At 40.0% G+C, this 12,996-nt stretch overlaps 2 protein-coding genes across 2 annotated transcripts; one reads left to right on the forward strand and one right to left on the reverse strand.

The window, feature by feature from the left end:
* Positions 1-218: 218 nt before the first annotated feature.
* Positions 219-7,714, forward strand: LOC109871683 (zinc finger protein 644). The gene is made up of 6 exons (XM_020462648.2): positions 219-347; positions 1,828-4,378; positions 5,210-5,779; positions 5,923-6,048; positions 6,262-6,367; positions 6,635-7,714. Exons 2-6 carry the CDS (start codon positions 1,843-1,845, stop codon positions 6,828-6,830), a joined length of 3,534 nt encoding a protein of 1,177 aa, XP_020318237.2. The 5' UTR covers positions 219-347; positions 1,828-1,842; the 3' UTR covers positions 6,831-7,714.
* Positions 7,715-7,986: 272 nt separating this feature from the next.
* znf326 (zinc finger protein 326) lies at positions 7,987-12,345 on the reverse strand. The gene is made up of 11 exons (XM_020462649.2): positions 12,053-12,345; positions 11,744-11,769; positions 11,545-11,620; positions 10,902-11,139; positions 10,710-10,788; positions 10,389-10,461; positions 9,939-10,086; positions 9,777-9,840; positions 9,333-9,463; positions 8,978-9,067; positions 7,987-8,816 (listed from the first exon to the last, which is right to left on the reverse strand). Exons 1-11 carry the CDS (start codon positions 12,118-12,120, stop codon positions 8,787-8,789), a joined length of 1,023 nt encoding a protein of 340 aa, XP_020318238.1. The 5' UTR covers positions 12,121-12,345; the 3' UTR covers positions 7,987-8,786.
* Between the last annotated feature and the right edge of the window lie 651 nt (positions 12,346-12,996).

Genomic DNA, 12,996 nt, shown 5'->3' on the forward strand with positions numbered 1-12,996 from the left:
GGATTTTTTATGCCGTCTATCTGGGACAAACCACTTTTTCTTGTAGGGGAAGCTTATCACGGTGACACAAAGTCAAGGAAAGCTCACGGACGTATATTGAAATCATTAATTACACTGTGAATTATATAATATGTTAGTTGTTCTAAACTGGAATTTTTTTGAGCAATTAAAATGTGCATTTGCATTAATGCAGTTGTTTTGTTATTGTGTTCCCTCTCACAAAAATGGTTCAACTTACGTAGACCATCAAGGAAAATGGCGACTGTGGAATGGCTGGAAGACGAAAGTGAGCAATAATTCAATGCAACGATTAAAGTGCATATCGTTTGCATTTGCATCGTTCTTCGGTAACGTTTAACATCTTATCTTACGACATTGTCATCTTTCGGTATTGTTGAAACATATCCGTTTTTTTTGTGTGGTCTTGGTGGGGGTTTTGGTATGGAACAGTATGCACTGTAGTAGGCTATTGCAAAGCATCCAACAACAGGATGATTTAACGAGAAGTAAAAGCACCTTTGGAGCTTTTGGGGGCTCGAGGAAGACCACAATTAGCTCGCTATGTTTGTGCTTTTGAAATCAAAGATTGCGTTTCGATTTGTTTTTGCATAGGTGGGCAGTGCTGCATCACATAGCTAGAAAGTTTGTAGCTACCATCGAATACAGAACTGTCTACTGCGGTTTCCACTAGCTGGCACAGCCACAAACTCAAAATTGACTATATCGTAAAAATTCAACAATTAGCTTTTGGTCAAAATGTAATGTTAGGATTAGGCACAAGTTTAATTTCAGGTTAGGCATAAGGTTAGCAGTGTGTGGTTAACTTTAGGTTTAAAATCAGATTTTAAGAAGATACATTTTAAAAATAGGCGGGGTTTATGACTTTGTGGCTGTGCCAGCTAGTGACGACCGTCTGTCTACTGCTCATCAATAGTCATAACGTTACCCATCGGTCTTGAGTAAGGGGTGATCGACTAACATTTTATTGTAAAGCATATTCTGATCAGACATGCATGCATTTATGGCATGCTTGACAGTTGTCTTTAGATTGTTATACCCATAGCCCACTCATTGGTCACGTTGATGAAAATTCTCATCTTTTCTATTAAATTTATTTTTTTCATATAGTGTTGTGGGGATTCAAATCCTCATGGGTTTTTACCTATGTATGTTATTTTAAATACTAAATTGAAGTGAGCCCGAGGGGTGAATCTCAGTAGTATAGTAGCTTCATCTCCATATTTTCTCTGTACACATGTGAAAACAGACATTCTGATGGGTGCTCATCTGGGGGAAAATCATTACGGAAACCGTTTACCATTTAAGAACCATACAAAGCAAAACCAGGTTTCTATTGGACAAATCCCCCACTTGTTTTGTTCTGTTTGGTTCAAAGCAAATGGAATTAAACAGAATTAACCAGCAAGGGACCCATCAAGATCCTTGTTTTATTTTTTTAAATATTTAACATTTCATCTAAAAGTGTTAGTGTAAAGAAATTACTGCAAAGTTTTATTTTATTTTTTTACAACTAGGCTAAATAACATCAGATTTCTTCCCTGTTGTAAGTGTTAAACAAATGACAAAGTGATCTTTAACTACACAAATTCTACTCGTTACATAAATACAGTGGAGATCATATTTTGCAGTAGCTCTCAGAAGTAATGTTAGACTGCTTTTTTGGTTATTGTTGTGAACTATTAGCAGACACCACTTGTGGTAGTAGAGAGTTCTTAAAGGAGTGGTACCATATCTGGCAAGAGTAGCCAGCTCAGATGATAGATGGGCAAAGGCAACATCTTTCTGACGTTTTCTTTTCTTTCCCAGGGTTCAGCTACTGAAATGTCTGATCTGACCGGTATTGATGAAGAGGAAAAAGATGCAGATCCTATGATGGACCCCTTAGATCTCCTTCAGGATCCAATGAGAAATCAGATGCCCTTGTTTATGGAAATGTTGGACAGATCTCAGACTTCTCCAATGAGAGAAAATAGCAGTGTCCTTGATGTTCTCTCAAACACAAATGTGTTGTCTGTGAATGGACCTTCTTCACACCAGATCTTCGAATCAGATGAGTTCAACAGCTTGTCAACAGAAAAGGAGGAGGAAAAGAGTATTACTCAGTTGAAGAATGTGCAGGACATTGACACTACAGGGATATGGGGTTTCGATGTGGAATCTTCTGAAAACTCAATGGATAATTATGAGGGTCCCCTAAGCTGGGACCCTCAGAGAGAATTCATGCAGTTTCTATGGGACAACCATGATGATTCTCCTGTGGAGGAGCCACCGAAGGCAGATCCTCCCCCAAATAGCCAAAGGAGGAGGAAACGCAAAATGGACATGGTGGTCATGGTTGATCCCTCAGAGGAACTTTACTCTGATTTGAGCCTCAAGTCAACAAAAGACATATTTGATGAGGAGGATCAAGAAGACCCTGTTCCCATCAACAAGGTCCAATTATTAAGAAAAAGCTCCAAACCTCAATCACTGACAGCGAAGAAAGCCCAGTATCCCAATGGAACTGTAGATGCCATCAAGCAACTGATTTTCAGTGCGCCAGAAAGAAATCCACATGAGCAAAGCGTGGCTCACAAGCTTACGCCATTGAATGGGAAACCGCAGACAGACCCTTGTTCAGAGGAAGAGCCATTGTTTTTTCCTTGCACAAAGTGCAACATCAATTTCAAGGAGAAGAACCATTTGCACCGGCACATGAGGACTCACACAGATCCGCCCAGTCCTATCAACATGCCAAAGCCTTTTATATGCAGGGAGTGTGGACAGTCGTTCCGCTTTCGCAACGCCCTTCTTCGGCATATGACCATACACCAGGAGAGAAGAGAGAGACTCATGGAGGAGATCAAGGGCATGAATGAATTGAAGGATGAGGGCACAGATGCAAGGCTACAGTGCCCCCAGTGCGCTTTTGGAACAAATTGTCCAAATACTTTTATTCAACATGCTAAGACTCATGAGAAGGACAAGCGGTACTACGACTGTAAGAAGTGTAACTACATGGCTGTGACAGTGTTTGAACTTGAGAGACACGTGAACAAAGAGCACGGTCTCTGTAAAAACCAGGAAGAGCCGCCGGAGAAACCCAGTGTGTTAAAGTCAAAGGAAGAGGATGAAACACATCATTCTTACTCCTGTAACTGTTGTTCTTATGGCACCTCAAGCAAAAACGTATTCAAAAATCATCTTGCGATTCGTCATAATCAGACATACGAAGAATATGAAGCTTTGCAGTGTAGAGAAAGAAAGGAGTATGCACAACCACCCTCTGAGAAGCACCTCCCCATTAGGAAATCCCCAGTCGTAGATTCTTTTACTTCAGAGCTGACATCCAAATTCTCTGTAAAAAAACAGGCTTTCAGAAAAAGAACAGATTCCCCTTGTGATTCAAATGACATTTCCGATCTTTTCAAAAAGGATCAAATGGTTCACAGAGCACAAAGGGGATTCAAGTCTCAACCCACAGAGTCAAAACTTGACAAGTCAATAAATAATCTGCTGTCTCGACAAAGAAGTGACAAGCAGAGGAATGAAAAAATTGATGTCACCACAGGTTTTTCTTTTATCGAGGACAGAAACGGGGACACAAATGATCATGATTTTGGAAGAACATTGTCAGGAATTTCAGAAAATCCAAATTCTTCCTCTAATACCCACAAATATTTATTGGCATCTACGTTGGAGAATAATACATTAAATTCTGTCTGTGAAAAGCCCGTTCTGAAAAAGTACCCCTCCAAAAGAAAAATGTCCACCCCTTATCGCAATACTGTTGACCAGGACTCTTGCTTCATTTTACCCAAAAATTTGCAAAGTCCAAAGATGCTAAATATGATGGAAGATATGGAAGAGGAAGACCGTGATGATAAGGATGTGTTCCAGTATAGTGACTATGCCACAGATGCAAACACTAAACTTCTTGATAAAAGTGAAATCAAGCAAGATAAAGCGTACATTGTTAATTCCTTTAGCAGAAGAATGTCTATGAGGGGAGTCCTTGAAACCTCTGAAGACATGATTGATAAAGGTCAAGAAGGGCAGTCTCAGCAGACGCTTGTTGTCAAGGAAGAGTGCATCGAAACACACATTTTTGGAGAGACCCTTGCGCCTAACTCAGTACCTCTAAGTGAATCCTTTTTAGATCCTGATTCGGAAGGTGGTGGGGAGCGGAAGACCTGCCCTTACTGTCCTGCAGAGTTTGAGTCAGGTGTGGGATTATCCAATCACGTCAGAGGGCATCTTCATCGGGTTGGACTGAGTTACAATGCACGCCATGTGGTATCAAGGGAGCAAGTGGCTTCTCAAGATCGGAAGCCCCGCATCCGTCGAAAGATGGTAGCAATGCAACGACTGAAAAAAGGTACTCATTTCCTTCTTTTCTATCTTATATTATATTTTGTTGCATGGATGGCTATATTCTGATCCTTCAATATAATGTTCAACAGTGCTGGTCACCTTCATGTTGTTATACAGATGAGCCAGTGGTCAACCATATGGCTTCACAGAAACCTCCTCTAAATAGAGATGCATATGGTTTTTATTAGCTACATTTACATATTAGTCATTTAGCAGACGCTCAAATTAGCTATAGCAAAGTCAGAGCTAGTAAGGGGGGAAAAGGTAATGTGCAAGTGTTTACTTCATAAAATGCTTTTTTTGGGGGGGTGGGGGGTTCTGTGGGATTAGTAACTTTGAAGAGGTAGGGTTTCAGAAGTTTTCAGAAGATGGGCAGGGACTCTGCTGTCCTAGCTTCAGGGAAAAGCCTGTTCCACCATTGGTGTGCCAGGACAGAGAAGAGCTTGGGTGGAGAGCAGGGGTGAGAGGGCCAAAAGACCAGAAGTGGTAGAACGTAGTGCTCGGTTGGGGTGTAAATGAAGGAAACTAAATATAGTATTGTATGAAAAAAAATGACACACCTGGTTTGATTGGATAAGTTTACATTATTTAACATTTGAAATAATTTGTAGGTTGCTAATGTGTTCATGTATCACACTCGTGTGAAATACCACACCTTGAAGTTATTACTGTAGTACTAGCCTCGCCATGACACATTTTGGCGTAGTCGGCGGGATTGGGTGCACTAAGTTCTCAAACATTTGTTTTTAATTTTGAGTGGGGATGGGGAACTAATTTCTTTGGCATACAAAGAATGCTTTGACTAATTATTTCTGCTGTGTTGCTATTATTTCAGCGCCCAAGTTGGGGTCCGAGGACTCTCCGGTCCGAGGGCACTCCTGTCCATTATGTGGGGACTCTTTTGATAATAAGACTGGGCTGTCCAACCATGTTCGGGGCCATCTGAAACGGCTCGGCAAAACCATCGCCACTAAGTCCAAATCCCCAATGTTGTTGCTCCGGGAGCTGATGCGTGACAAGAGAGAGTTCCAGAGAGCTCTGCAGATTCTGGGCAAAAAACGGATCCCCTCCCATTCCAGAATCCCCTCAAAGCAGGCCATATCTAATCATCTGACACCTCCTAAATGGAATCCCATCCAGAACCTCTACAACAATGCCAAATCACTGGTGCCCATGTATTCTCTACCAGGGGAAACATTGGATAAGAAACAGGCAGAGACTAAGTTGGAGGTGAAAGGTTCACTCTCGAGTGCCTTGATAGGAATTCTGAAGAAGAGGAAGTGTCAGGTGGACTCAAAGTTGAGGACTTCCTCTCTAACGGCAAGAAACGCCCTGGCAGTTCCCCCCAGTACAGAGCACAGTAGAGGAGCACAAGTAAACTCAACACTCTCAAACTCTACATCAGGTAAGACCAAGGGCCAATTTTAAAGTATGCTATGACCAAAGACGAAATGTTAGCATGAAGGTTATGAATCCCAAATGGAGTGTGCCTGTATGCATGCAAAACCGTGGCTGATGTGATTGATTTTTGTAAATATTGTTTCACAGAGAAAGGTGAATTCAACAGGAAGGTGTGTGTCCATTGCAATGCAACCTTCCACAGCGGTGTTAGTCTGTCCAATCACTTGCGGGCATACGCAAAACGAAAGAGGACTGCCTTGTTGGAGGGAACAAGTAAGTGCCTTCCCATCATCAATGGCACATGTTCACAAAGTAACATCAATACTTCACACTGCTTACAGCCTCACTACTGTAAAGTGAACACAATGATTTCCTCAGTGTCACTGCCTCACACAGACCCACTGCTTCAGTATACACATGGTCACCAGTCGATACCAAACTTACCTGAGCCTATTGTTCTGGCTTGCCCTGTTCTTAATGTTTCAGCGTATGACTGTAAACAAAGGAGGCAGAGATCGAGGCCTGGTTCCAAGAAGAAGACATCCCCTACTACTCCACACGCACCCGAGGAGATGTATAGACTAACCTGCAGGTACTCTGACCACATACCACACTGTCTATGCTGTTGGTGTAAATTATTGTATTATTCATTGACTTTTTGACATTCTGATAATAAACACTAAGATTTAAGTTGTGGCAAAGATCTAATCAATGTATTTGTAGTGACGCTTTCAAATGAATGTTAAGTTGACCAACAATATTTGCATTCAAAGAGATTTAAGACACGGGTTTTAGCTTATATTGTCTTTGAGGGCCACTTCTGATTGGGGGTCTTACTGTGCTTGGATCCTCTTTGCAGATTCTGTGACCTAGTTTTCCAGGGCCCCTTGTCGGTCCAGGAGGACTGGATAAAGCATCTACAAAGGCACATTATGAATACCAGTGTCCCCCACACAGGGGCAGGCATGAGGGAGGTCACCTCATTGCCCAAGGACCCCTCCTTCACCACCACTGAAAGACAGACCCCATCACTGGCAACTCACACTGCCTCCTAAGCCAAGGGGACCTAGTTAAAAAAAAAAAAATATCACTATTTTGGTCCTGTGCGTGTATGTGTTTGTACATTAGATGTTCCTTCACAATTTTATACAGTCATAATTGAAAAATGCTTGCCACTATTACAACACACAATTTCAGAGGAGTATGACTACCTAATCTCTTAAAACACATTAAACATTTTGGATATTGTTACATTTTAAATGTCCCATGTTACGAATATGATTCCATGTGGGCTGACTGTTTTCTTGTGTTTATGCAGTGATTAGTGTGGAACCCATTTCCAATAGAGACAACTCTTACCTCAGATTCCTAAAATTCTCTGTCCATTTGGTCAAGTTTGGAGCACCTTTTCTCTGTATGTTGATATTTACATTTATGCTACACATGAAAACAAAAATGGGACAAATACAATTCTGTATTTTTAACATGTATTGAAATCATGATCATATTGCTACGATTTGTGTTTGTAGGGAGGGGGTTCTGGGTAAGAAAATAAATTGATAGTCAAATAATCTTTAGGTAGATTTCCTATCAATATGGGTAAGTGTGGCTTGCAAGTTAATCACAGAACAAAAAGGTTTAAAACATGGATGCCAGTTTGGTGGTGGTGTTTCATACTGCGGTTATCTGCATATTAACTCAAACTCCTAAATGAATAGGGTTTATCAGTCAGTTTTTGTTCTCAATGATGCAGTCACAGCGCTTATTGTTGCTGCCTTTCATGAATAACTGTTGCCTATATTTAATGTTTTTTAACTGTTAAAAAAAAATTGCTGTTTGTCTTTTTAAATAATTTATGTTTAAATGTATATCATACAGATATGATGCTGAAACCATTTTTGTGATGTTCTAAAAAATAAAAACAGTTTAGTCAACTGGATTGACCTGTGGCGTTTTCTTTAGCAGTGTCCCACCATTAGTTTTAAGGATGGACCGATTTGCTTTCATCCACTAATTCATATCATACCTGAAACTACACTTGTTCAGTAATTTTACGATACGTCATCTGGTGAATACATTCTACAGTGGGATACCGCAGGAGTGTACATGTGTGGGAGACTAATGCCTTAATATATGATGAACCCCTCAGCTACTTGATCTGGACCACTGAGACTCCTTCATGAAGTTCCAACTCAATAAAATGAATCTATATTCACAGGATAAAGGGCACTTTTATTCTAAAGAAACAGAAAATAGTTCCTTTTCAAGACTGCACAATTATAACCTTAAGTGATAGTTGGTATCTCAAATGGCTGGTTTGCATATATTGTAGATTAACTGTTGTACCAGATTAATATCACAATGGTAACCTTGACAATATTTGAAAATGGGTCAACTGTCTGTTACTGTTTATAAAAGGCTGTTTTATATTCCTGTGAATATCAGTCACACATCAACAATTCATTATTTTTCTTTAAAACATTTAATGTTTGGGTATTATTTTTAAATGATTGTAAGAAATTAAAGTTGGATAACCTGTAAAGACCATATTTCTTCAAGGAAACCAAACATTACAGTATTTCTATCCTTAAATCTCAATGAATCAAAGCAGGTGTTCTAATGGAAAAAGATAATTGTGGGAAAAACATTGCAAAATGTGCTTCAATATCTATTGAAATTAAATCAATTACCAACTGAAAAATAAAAAGGTCCAAAATTACAAATGGATGTTCTTACGTGAAAAATGTCTACATCAAACACAAAATGACTACAAGTTCTCAACTACGTGATATCTAGCTAATGGATGCTCCACACTCAAGGAAAACCGGTATTCTGTATTAGTTAAGATGATCCTGTATTAGTTTAGAGATACATACGACTGAACATCAACACTAAGGGCACAGACTATGTCCATTTGGTCTTTGTCTAGTTGATTTTGATTGGTGGTTGTTGGCTGTCCACAGCCAGTAGCTAGCAGTTCACGTCAACTGTTGGTCTATTCTTCATGGCCCTCATGATGACTGTTCAAAAGGATCCTTGCCCTGAAATACAACCAATTTTTGGCATTTCCATTCAAATGAAATGAGTTTTTGTCTACAATTTATAGAATTATCACACTTTAAAAAGTAATACGAAACTTTGGTATTCTATAGATAAATAGCATTAGTGTAATGTATAGCAAATGCCTGTTCAGATGATTTACCTCACAGAAGCTTGCATACTCTGTATTCATTCGTTTCATGGTGGCCTTCGCAAAGTTCACACTTTCCCACAACTGTTTGGTTCTAAATTCCTTCAGTGGTAAACACAGTGAAGTCATAAACATGAAATAATAAGTACACCCACTTGTCTGTTGCAGTGAAAGAACAGATTTGATGTTGGTTTCTTTAAACAATTGAATTGACAATTCTAAATCAAACACAATCGGCCAATTTCATGTTGCATCTCAGCTAACACTACAATGACCATTGCTTTTTGTAAGATATCTAATCAGTGAATAATGGAACACATGATATGAGGTGTGAGATCTGCTGTAAGCAGCACAACGACTGCCTCACCATTTTGTTCCTCAGGTGGTCTTTGGAGCTCAGGTGATCCTGCAGTGACGATGGATGTACGGAGACGTAGACTTGGCAAGGAGCACAGTGGAAAATATCTAACTTTGTCATGTAATCCTTGTCCTGCAATGCTGAAAATGATAGGGGTGAGATACAGAGGTCAAATCACAAGTGTAGGCTTAATGACACCAGGTAGTGATACGTTGTCCAAAGCATACAAGTACATTTAGAATCAATACGTTCCGTTTCTATTGAGGAAAGAAACAATACCTCAACATTGGTGAGTTTAAATTTAGCCACCTTTACAGTTGGACACAGAGGGGGAGTCAGGCAAGTGGGAGAATAGTAGGAGGGATGGACGTGGGAATGAATCTGGTCGGGAACAGTATGTGTGACTAGCCAGGAGCATTAGCGAGAGACCCCAGGCTTTGCACGTTAAGCTACCTCTAAGGCTTTGTCTGTTCATCTGCAGTCTATCACCTTGCCGGACTTTGGTTAACATGGCCTCCTGAAACGTAAAGAGAATTACATTTCCCTTAATTGTCATACAGATTGATAATCCTACATTTAATTCCATCTGAGAGAGAATGTATTTGCTTGACGTACATGCAAAAAGGCGATTGCCGTGTCGTCGTAGTTGTTTTGATTTTGGATGTGCTCCAGGGTCTCCCAGTGACTATTGCACTTCAGATGCACCTCAAGGGTGCTCGCTTTATGGAGATCCAAGTTACACAAGTCACAGGTGAAAAAATCACTGAAAAGACAATAGAAGGGGATTTGTGTCAACTCATATCAAAGTTTATTGGTCGCGTTTGCAGATGTTATCGCAGGTGCAGCGAAATGCTTATGTTTCTAGCTCCAGCAGCGCAGTAATACCTAGTAATAAAAATTGTATTAAAACATTATACACATAATCCAGAAAAATGTTAAATATCAGAAAAGGCTGTCAGAGACCAGAATATAAATATATATACATATAATGGTGTCAATATTATTGTGCATTTTAGTAAGGTCCTTCCAAAAAAACATGATAAGTCCCTCCAATCATTTCTTTACCTCGATATATCCTCATTTGGGCTTCTGCTTCTCTTCTTTGTGACCTCTGAGCGTGACTTGGTTAGGTCCCCTCCTAAAAATTGACATCCTACGGTGATTTGAGGATTTTTTTTGACACACTGAATACTTCAAGTAGGACATTCAATGAGTTGGTCTGATGATGACTTCGTGATGTCATTGGCCTCCCCCTTGCTTGAGTAACAATATAGAACCCCCCCCCCCCCAGGAGACTGGAACAGGACTTAACAAATCACACACTTTCTCTATCCCTTTTACAACTCTGCCAGACCATTAGCAAAACAACACAGTTTACAATCCTACCTCTTCCACTAGATTCTGATGGGCCATGAATGGGGTTGGTGTCCCAGTGGGACCGGGTAAACCCTGGTGGGTTTCTTCTCTGCAGACAACAGAGAAACATCACCATTACAACGCTGCACTAGTGAAAGCCTCAGCAACATCTTTCTACCTTTTTCCACCAAAATAGTAACCTGACTGCGGTGAACCTCTTACTTCCGAGTGATCATGGCTGGACTTCTCATGTCTGGTACTGGGCCGAGAGGATAACAAATCCCAGTTGAAGCCATCACGATGCCCAGCTACTGAAGCAGAGCCTTGATATCCACTACTCAGGCGGCTGCTCCCTCCACTAACTCTGTGTCTGTGATGGTCTTCCCTGCCTTTGGAAGGCTCCACTTCAGAGTCTGATGATGAGCCAGGATTAGGATCATATGGGTCGTAGAGCTCGGCTCTGGAGAAAAAAACAAGAGCATTTCAGCCAGGTCCAAATTTCTATAGTATCATTTTTAAACAGGCCTTACACTTGGGTCATCGCTAGCTTCTATAGCCACAAATTCATAAACCCTGCCCAGTTCTACAATTTCTCTTGTTAAAATGTGATTTTAAAACTAAACCTAACCCAACCACAATGCTAAACTTATGCCTAACTCTAACCTTACATTTAGACCAAAAAGCTCATTTTGACTTTGTGGCTATATAAGCTAGGGGAAACCTTACACTAGGACGAGGCCATGTCTTAAATAGCCACATAACGTGCTAAACGATGTTCCAAACAAGTCTAAATCACATTTTGCGGGAAATCCTCTGCTTGATACATTTAGAATGGATAAATCAAAAGCAAAACTGTATGTCTTACTTTTCTGAGTTGCTTGTTTGCTGAGAGTTGTAGGATCCTGGGTTTACGGTCGAGTGTCTTGTGTGGTGGGTTGTTCCTGTGTGGAATAAAATAAGCTTTGCTCATTGAAATGAAAAACATAAACAGAATGTAAGAAATGGGTTTCCTATCCCTATCAGACAGGTATTGCAAATATTAGGCCAAAGGGAAGCAGACCTACCTGCACTTCCCTGGGTTGGCGTGACGCTGTACTCGAATAAAGAAGAGATTAGGACCGATCCACTCAACACAACACATAATTGCTAACTGAGTAGCTAACGTTAATTTATCGCATGAATTATTTTTCTGACATGCTTTCTCTTTTCAACCAAAAAAACAAAACAGCAAACGATCTGTATATTTATAATCAACCACAATACATTATTTGATTAGCTAACTAACAACTCTCAACTACTAGCTAGTAAACATGTAACTTAGCAAATAGCTAGCTTGCTGGCTACAGTGGCTATGAAGTTAGTGGCTAGCCTACCTTCCATGAGCAGTGTATGTATTCGGCGGTCCATAATCAGAAAAAGAGTGATTATTTCGTCGACTCATTCTCGTCCTCGGGTAATTCACTATTAATACCTAACGAACGTTCATATGTTTTGTTAAATTACTGTCTCGTTTACGTGACTGCGGCTACCTATAAGGCTAGCAAGCGGTCATCATACTACAAATAAGCTACAGAACACAATTTTCTATTTTTACCTGCAGGGGGCAGCATTTTCCTACTGTGACAGTAGTCAACGAAGAAGCTGCTTCTAGGGTCTCAAAATGTATGATAACTGCCACCTATCGTGCTGGAGTATGAAGACTACTCTGTAATGAATTTCTAAACAACAGCTTTTTATTGATGATTCAACTTGCAAGTTGCAATGTTGAATAAAATGTATGTACACTATGAATTATAGCTATAGGGTTTAAAATGACAGAGATCTCCACATGCCAAGCAGATATTTGTGGCTTTCCTGGCTTTCTTGTAATGTGTAACTAGGAGCAGAAAGCAAGTGCCAACATGCCCCACGTTCTGGAATTTATACCATCATCTTTGAAGAGAAATACAGAAGGTCACACATATATCTCAACTTGACTATATGTTATAGAATTACTAAGGTACTGGCAAGATAATGTTTTCTGCAAAGCCTGAAATGTCTGTGACAAATGCATCTCATCTGTCTGGGTGTCAGTTACAGGCATTGACTTCCAGATTGTATTTCAAAAGTTGTCTTCAATTGCCCTATTGTTGTGGCATGACATCCTCCCTAAAGATGTAGTGTAAGTTGTACCTTGTTTGATCATTCCCCTCGGTTAATGTAATGCACAGGTTATAACAATATAACAATATAATATAGGTCACAGTTGTAAATGAGAACTTGTTCTCAACTGGCCTACCTGGTTAAATAATGGTGGAATAAATAAAAAATTAGCAGA

Source organism: Oncorhynchus kisutch, linkage group LG27 (genome assembly GCF_002021735.2).
Source record: "Oncorhynchus kisutch isolate 150728-3 linkage group LG27, Okis_V2, whole genome shotgun sequence".
Lineage (NCBI taxonomy): Eukaryota > Metazoa > Chordata > Actinopteri > Salmoniformes > Salmonidae > Oncorhynchus > Oncorhynchus kisutch.

Excerpts from the sequence above, each read along its gene's own strand:
- LOC109871683 (XM_020462648.2), top strand. The coding sequence starts at position 1,843 with ATGTCTGATCTGACCGGTATTGATGAAGAGGAAAAAGATGCAGATCCT. Across the intron at positions 4,379-5,209 it reads AATGCAACGACTGAAAAAAG|CGCCCAAGTTGGGGTCCGAG; the intron begins GTACTCATTTCC and ends CTATTATTTCAG. Across the intron at positions 6,368-6,634 it reads ATGTATAGACTAACCTGCAG|ATTCTGTGACCTAGTTTTCC; the intron begins GTACTCTGACCA and ends TCCTCTTTGCAG.
- znf326 (XM_020462649.2), bottom strand. The coding sequence starts at position 12,120 with ATGAGTCGACGAAATAATCACTCTTTTTCTGATTATGGACCGCCGAAT. Across the intron at positions 11,770-12,052 it reads ACATACACTGCTCATGGAAG|CGTCACGCCAACCCAGGGAA; the intron begins GTAGGCTAGCCA and ends ATTCGAGTACAG. Across the intron at positions 10,462-10,709 it reads ATCAGAATCTAGTGGAAGAG|GAGGGGACCTAACCAAGTCA; the intron begins GTAGGATTGTAA and ends GTCAATTTTTAG.